This window comes from Arachis stenosperma, chromosome 9 (assembly GCF_014773155.1).
Source record: "Arachis stenosperma cultivar V10309 chromosome 9, arast.V10309.gnm1.PFL2, whole genome shotgun sequence".
In the NCBI taxonomy this organism is placed as follows: domain Eukaryota; kingdom Viridiplantae; phylum Streptophyta; class Magnoliopsida; order Fabales; family Fabaceae; genus Arachis; species Arachis stenosperma.
Genome location: NC_080385.1, coordinates 163,107,288 through 163,114,760, shown reverse-complemented (window position 1 = coordinate 163,114,760; position 7,473 = coordinate 163,107,288). Strand labels below are relative to the sequence as shown.

Genomic DNA, 7,473 nt, shown 5'->3' with positions numbered 1-7,473 from the left:
TTTAATTATTAATTAATAATATATTATCGTCAGATTTATTGTCAGATAAATTCGACAATAAAAATTATTAGTAAAATTTTTTGACAATAATTAATAGTACACAAAAAATGTTGTCAATAATTTCGACGATAAACATATTATTAATAAAATTTTTTGATAAATTTAATATTATTCAACCTTTTTTTTGTAGTGTGGAGATTATGTTAGATAGTTGAATAAAATATAGCTATATAATAATAAGAAAGCCGGGTTGAGATTTGAGAACCAATTGAGTCCTTCATGCATGGAACTAATAATAAAAATGTGTTTGACTCATTTAGGGTGTCATGTTTAATATTGTACTTATTATCAATATATTGCTAGAACCAAACTTGTTAAAATAATTTTTTAAAGAGTAAAAAATAAGTAGTAAAATTGTCACAATATTTATACCTCCTTATTATGGGTAATACCAAGAATTTAGAGAAGCATGATTAAAATAGAAAAAATATATATTACATTAAACAGGTCTTTATTTTATTCCTTAAAATCTAAAAAAAATTATTAAGTTTTCTTAATATTCGACAAACAAGTTTTACAACACATCCAACAATTATACATATAATATGCCTAAAAAATATTTTCCTGAAAATATAACTTCACGCGTTGAAGCTGAACATGCCAAATTATCTAGAGCCAACTAAAATATATTTCAATATTTGTATCATTACACAAATATACAGCAGCATTTATTGGAATTATACATTTTGCAATTAAAGCTCTTAAATTTGTAGTCAAAGCTATGAAGATAAGTTTGAAACAATTTGCCTATTATATTATCTTAGAAGTAAATATACGGTGACTGAAAAAATGAGACCCGTTGAACTAATTAATCACATTTGTATGGCATTTATCTTTTTTCGTAAGAATATATATTATCTTCTTTTCCCATATATATATTCTATATAAATAAAATTGTCTTAATTCCTGTATGCTATAAATTTTGATGTTAAAAATCACAATATTCATAATTAAGAATTGCACGCACGAGGTGTAACATAGAAATGACACTAAAAAAATGTGCCATAACAAATACAATGAGATTTTTATAGCAAATAAATTAAATTCTATATTCATATTTATATATTTTTTTAAATTATTTCAATTTTTGTAATTTCTTAAGTATAAACATATAATTTAATTAATTAATCTTTTAAAAATCCAATATAATGTAACCAAAATAAGCATTTGATAATAGAAAAAATGAGTGTTTCGAAAATAGAAAACCAGGGTGCTGAAAAGAGAAACTGCCGAAGTATTCAAATTGATATAAAATGACAGAAAAAGAGTATCTAGAACTCTTTTTTGGGCGTATATGGCTGAAAACACGGAATTTTTAATTTGGACATATATCCAAAATTCTCGATTGAATTTTCTCTTTTGCATTCAAATTTGTACGGTTACTAATTTTCATAATTGTCACTACCTTCAATTTCGTAACATAGTAAAAGAAAGGATTTTTCCATAATTCGGAAAAGTCAATAATTTAAAGAAAAATGAAAGCTGTAATTTGCAAAATCAAAGATAACACTGGCGAGCGCGTAAACTTTGGCTAACACACGTAAATATTTAATATTATTATTATAATTTTGGGGTGGCAAGCGCGTAAATATTTAATTAATAAAATACCCTATCCAAAATTACCACGTAGAGTAGAATAGTGGACAGAGGAATCATCGAATTCTGGACCCTTAAGTAGCACACTTTGCGTGTAGTCACGCGCTTCAAGCGAAGTCAGAAACTCTGACTTTTTGGACATTTTACGATTACTGCTCCCTATGCAGTGGTAAATAAGACAATAATTAATTATGAAAATGAAAAAAATGCAGTTACTGTATAATTATAGTAATAGTAGTACTATGTTTTTGAGGTTAATGAAAAAGAAAGAAAGAAACAGTGTGTCTGAAACAACGGCGGTTAAAGGCCTGACACATCCAATGTGGGCACAGATTTCTTCTTCCTATTTATGCAAAGCTTTTTTTTTTTTTACCTTGTTTTTATCCCACCAATAATAATCTTCAAAGTTCAAACTCAAACTCAAATCAGTGGTTGCACTCTCCGCAAACAATGAATAAGTAAAAAGCCAGCCCCTATTTTTTTTTTGGCTTTGTAATGCTAAATTTGACTAAAAATTTTGGATATGAAAGTAGAATTAGTATTATACTTTAACGTGGTAATAGTATTTATGGTCTATCAATAGATTACATATAACAAGTATGGTACAAAATTTGAACCTTCTATAACTAATCAACTAATTAATTGATTAATCCAAATTAATTAACTCTTTGTTAATAATAATAGTTATAATGTTAAGACAAGTGAATGGGAAGAATTGAATATCCGTGAATGGAGGAAATAGAGAGAAGTGGGGCCAAAGAGGGTAATATGAAGAGAGAGAGAGAGAGAGAGAGAAGACTTCAACATCAAGACAGTGAAGGGATAGTAAAAGACAGCTAGCAATGAAGGAGGAGCCTCACCTACCAGTGCTCCTCCACCCTCTTTCTCTTCTTTTCTCTTGTCTTGTCTTGTGTTGTGCCTTCATAACCCCCCTTTCCTTCATTTGTTCCCTTTTAAGCCTCCTTCATTCTCCTCTCTCTTCTTTCAAAAACCCCTCCTTCTCTCCTCCCTCTCTCATTCTCTTCTCTTTCTACAACTAAGACTAAAACTACCTCTCTCCTCCTCCTCACTCTCTCTCCTTTCACCTTTCAGTTTGAGCTAACATTCACAAGCAAAGGAGTTTCCTTTTGTAGCTTCAGGTTTGGCTCTATGCCTTATTATTATTATTCTCCCCATTCACAAACTTTTCATTTTTTACCTTAACCCATGCATTTCATCAAACAATTGGAATGAGTGGTTTCTTAAACCTACACTTTTGTTTTCCCTTTTTGAATTTTGAGGTTTAATTCTACTTCATGCTCGATAATTGTGGAGGCAGAAAATGGAGTTCATTATCCTCAAGAAAGTTATATAAAATAAAAGTGATTTTTGGGATAAAATGGAACCAAATTGAAGCTGGTGTGGGTTATTATTACTTTTGGGACCAGCTGCCACTAACGTGCGCCACTCTCAAACTTGAAACTTTTCAAAGTTGTATTCATATCCAGATGCTGCAAAATCTTCAATTTCGGCTTTTCTCATTTCGCAAACAAAAGGAAAAATATATAATTAAAAATGATAAAAATATTAAACCCGCTTTCTCTTTATAAGCTTTTTTTTATATCTCCTTCTGTCTCTTTCCAATGATTTTCCTAAACAAGGAAAATTATTTATTTGATTCTCGAAATAATGCAATAAATGATTCACAGTCACAGCAAATTGCTAACATGCGCCCCCATTAATAAGCTTCTCCATTCAACAATTGCTTCTATAATAACAATATACTCTTACTCGTCTTCTCAGTTCTCACCCGATTTTTCTTTTCCTTTTCTTTTTCTCTCAAATTTTCTCAGGAAAAAAAATCTCTCCGTTGCAGAGAAAATGGTTGGACCAAACTTCATGGACGAGCTAGACTGCGGCAACTTCTTCGATCACATCGACGACCTCCTCGACTTCCCCGTCGAAGACGTCGACGGTGCCGGAGCCGCCGCATTTCCCGCCGCCGCAGCCGCCGGGAACTGCAACTCGCTCGCCAGTATATGGCCTCCGGAGACCGACTCGTTCCCCGGCTCCGACTCGGTGTTTTCCCGCAACAGCGCCTCAGACCTCTCGGCGGAGCTTTCAGTTCCGGTGAGTTGCCCTAAACGACGTAGTTTTATCTGCGTTTGAATATTTCTTTTTATTTTAAATTAAAAATAAAATAAAATAAAATTGTCGCTTTTCACATGAATTCCATGACCTGGCAAGTAATTATATCAAACGCTCCCGGTTTAATATCTTCGTTTGAGTAGTTCAATTTTTTATTTTGTTTCGTGTTTTGAATTAAATTGGAATTTGGTGACACTGAAACAGGTACTTCCAAATATTGTTGTGATGGGAACAAAATAGTTTTTGTTTATTTCGTTAAAGCTGGTCCATAGATGAAGTTTTTAAAATTTAAAAATTATTATCGCTACTAATTTAAAAAATTTTAAATATTATCAGAGGAGGACATTTTTGACATTTTAAACGGACACTTGGTTTTGTCGGTGACATGTGGCATGTCACATCGTCTCTACCCTCCGTTGCGGTTGCTTTGTCTAAATTATTTGGGTCATCATTATTGAGTATCACGTGATTTAGCATGTGGCGATCACGTGATGTGACGAATAATAATCACAATAAATAAATAATAAAGATTGGAAGAGAGTGGTTGCTGAGTTGCTCTGGCTAGTTGTAGCAACTAGCACCCCATGCTTGATGATTATGCTTTTTTGGTACATAAGCACAAATTCATATTCTTCAAATTCAATTTGAATAGCTTAGCATGTGACATTCTTTTTTGGTATGGCCTAGGCCTATGATTTGATTCCATACTTGGTTTTTCTTTTTTTAAAGAAAGAGCTTAACACTTGTAGGAGAGCTTATTACTATTGAAAAATTAAAAAAGAAATGAAGACAACTAAAGTGCTCCTTACTTGGTTGTTTATGCATTAGTTGAATTGTCAATTGTGAATGTATTAGAATTAAAATTAAATATGTTATGTGATTGGATATGGTTTTGATCAATGTGTTTGTGAATTTGTTTCAGTACGAGGACATTGTCCAATTGGAATGGCTGTCCAATTTTGTGGAGGACTCTTTCTCCGGTGGGAGCCTCACCATGAAGAAGGTGGAGCAGCCATCCTGCACCACCAAGGATGACTCTGCTCACAACCAATTCCAAACATCCAGCCCGGTTTCTGTCCTGGAGAGCAGCAGCTCATGCTCGGGCAGCAAGGTGCCGCCTCGCAGCCCGGAGGTTTACATCCCTGTGCCGTGTGGGCGTGCACGCAGCAAGCGTCCACGCCCGGCGACATTCAATCCTCGTCCGGCCATGCAGCTCATCTCCCCTGCCTCATCCTTTGTTGGGGAAAACATGCAGCCAAATGTCATCTCGGCCACCAAGGCCTACTCGGATTCCGAGAATGTTGCCGAGTCTCAACCGGTCATGAAGATGCCGAAGCAAGTTCCCGGGGAGCCCAAGAAGAAGAAGAAAATCAAGGTGACTTCTCCATCACTAGGCCAAGCTGATGATTCAAACCAGAATGCTTCACAGCCAGTTAGGAAATGCATGCATTGTGAGATCACCAAGACACCTCAGTGGAGGGCAGGGCCAATGGGGCCAAAAACACTCTGCAATGCATGCGGCGTTCGCTACAAGTCCGGCCGGCTTTTCCCCGAGTACCGGCCAGCCGCGAGTCCAACTTTCTGCCCATCCTTGCACTCCAATTCCCACAAGAAGGTCCTTGAAATGAGATGCAAGGGCATTGAAAAATCCGGTTTTGCAAATCATCATGCAGATGCCTCACCAGAACTCATTCCAAACACTAACAGCAGCCTTACCCTGGAGTACATTTGAGGGCAGGGGAAGTGATCCTAATTGGAGAGATTGTTTCTCTTTACATTACCTTCCTCTTAGAGAGTCATGGTCATATGCTATTTCTTATTGATATTTCATTTCTTTTAATTGGTTTTTGTACAGGGTTGGAATGGGGGAATAGGAACAATAGATTATGATGATCATATTTTAGCAGTTAGGGTAAGATTGTAATGAGGACTTAAGAAGAAAAGAGGGGTTATGGAAGTCAAAAGGGTAGGGCTTTAGGTCTAGTAATTGGTAGGTCCCTTAAGGTTATATTAGGAGTTGGTGTCTCCGTTGTCTTTTTTTTCTTTTGGCATTCTTTTCATTTTTTCTTCTCTCTTTTTAAATATCCCTGTTGTGGGAATTCTTTTTGCAGTTCATTTGTAGCAAAAATTCTGAGTTGAGTAAGAAACTTTTAAATTTGTTATTTCCCCATTTGCTCTCTCTAAATCTCTCTATTGATCTGCTCATTTCACCTTACATATATCATATGCTCTATATAATATATATACACACACTCTCAAGTAAAAGTTGAAGTGTATCATACTTTTATTTTACTCATGGCAGTATTAGATTCTTGGAAAATTGCCTTTATTTCAGTGCTGTAAAATGCATAAACGTACTATAAACATTTGCTGTTGGAACCACCTTTGTCTTTTTGGTTAGTTATGTGAGGACCATAAAGAATAGCTTCTTTTTCAACTAAGTTGTTAAGAGTTATGAGGTTGAAGAATTCTCTGCTAATTCAGTATGTATGACTAGTTAAAAATATTATTTGAACACTAAAATCAATTACCAAAATCAGTCATTATATATATATATATATATATATACTTTTATTTGTGTATTTTATACTAGTGACTGATTTTGACATACATCTAACATGGTTAATTATTAATATTTGTAGTGATTTTATGAATGCAAGATTGAATGTCAAAATCAGAATGGAGTAGAAAAGAAATATTTGACCTTGCTTAAGCTAAGGAATGGGGTGTTAAGAAAAAGGTTAAAAGGGTATTAGTGTAACCTTGAACATTTATGTTAATTACTTACAATGGTGGAGTTGTACCAAACCAAAAGGAAAAGGTAGAGATGGAGAGAAGGGAAATGATGAGTCTTATTGGTAAGACTCATTCATTCATGCCTTGAAAGGCAAGAACAATGCTTATATATAAACAGATCTAATTATGGGTTTGAGGCTCTTTCTAAAGGGATTTGGCAACATGTCATGATCTGTCACACTACTTTACAACCAACATTAAATTAAATGATACCTTGCTGGTAAACCCAATTGATTGCTCAAATTAATCACTCACTTAAACTTCTCCAACCGATATGATATTTCTTTCAAATATCTACAACCCCCCTTCTTTAAGTTATGCCTCTAATTATTAATTTATTATTGGTAAAATAAAAAATATAAATTAAATATGTAAAATATAAAATTGTAACAAAACTTAAATCATAAAATCAAATGACTTAATAAAAGTCTTATAAAATTTATTAATTTATTTAAAATTATAATATCAACAAATTTTGGTTTCCGGCCACATTGAACCCATGACTGCTCTGGGCTACTGAACAGAGGCCATTTTATTATGTGAAAGAAATTGGGTCAATTTCATCAACAACCTCTTAGGTCTAACCAATCTATTACAATGTGAATCTGTTTGAAGTTCTCTATCAAACTTGGGTTGGTCTGGGAAGAGTGAGGGCAACTTCTTCCAACCCTTTTGAACAGAAAATGACCACAAAACAGTCCATTTATTAAATGCTTTATGCATATGCTTCACATTTCTAGCCGAAACTATAGAATTTACCAGGTTTTTGCCTTAATTTATTTCACATGACTAATAATGAATTTAGCATCAAGGGTGATTAATCATAGGTATTATCACAAGATATCATAATAATACCAGGAATGTTAGAGAGCCAATAAAATTTATTATTTTTTA

The 7,473-nt window shown here is 33.9% G+C and overlaps 1 protein-coding gene across 1 annotated transcript; it reads left to right on the top strand.

Moving 5' to 3' along the window:
- The first annotated feature begins 2,542 nt into the window (after positions 1–2,542).
- Positions 2,543–5,945, top strand: LOC130948692 (GATA transcription factor 8-like). Its single transcript, XM_057877536.1, has 3 exons — positions 2,543–2,795; positions 3,489–3,765; positions 4,706–5,945. Exons 2-3 carry the CDS (start codon positions 3,517–3,519, stop codon positions 5,513–5,515), a joined length of 1,059 nt encoding a protein of 352 aa, XP_057733519.1. The 5' UTR covers positions 2,543–2,795; positions 3,489–3,516; the 3' UTR covers positions 5,516–5,945.
- The last annotated feature ends 1,528 nt before the right edge of the window (positions 5,946–7,473 follow it).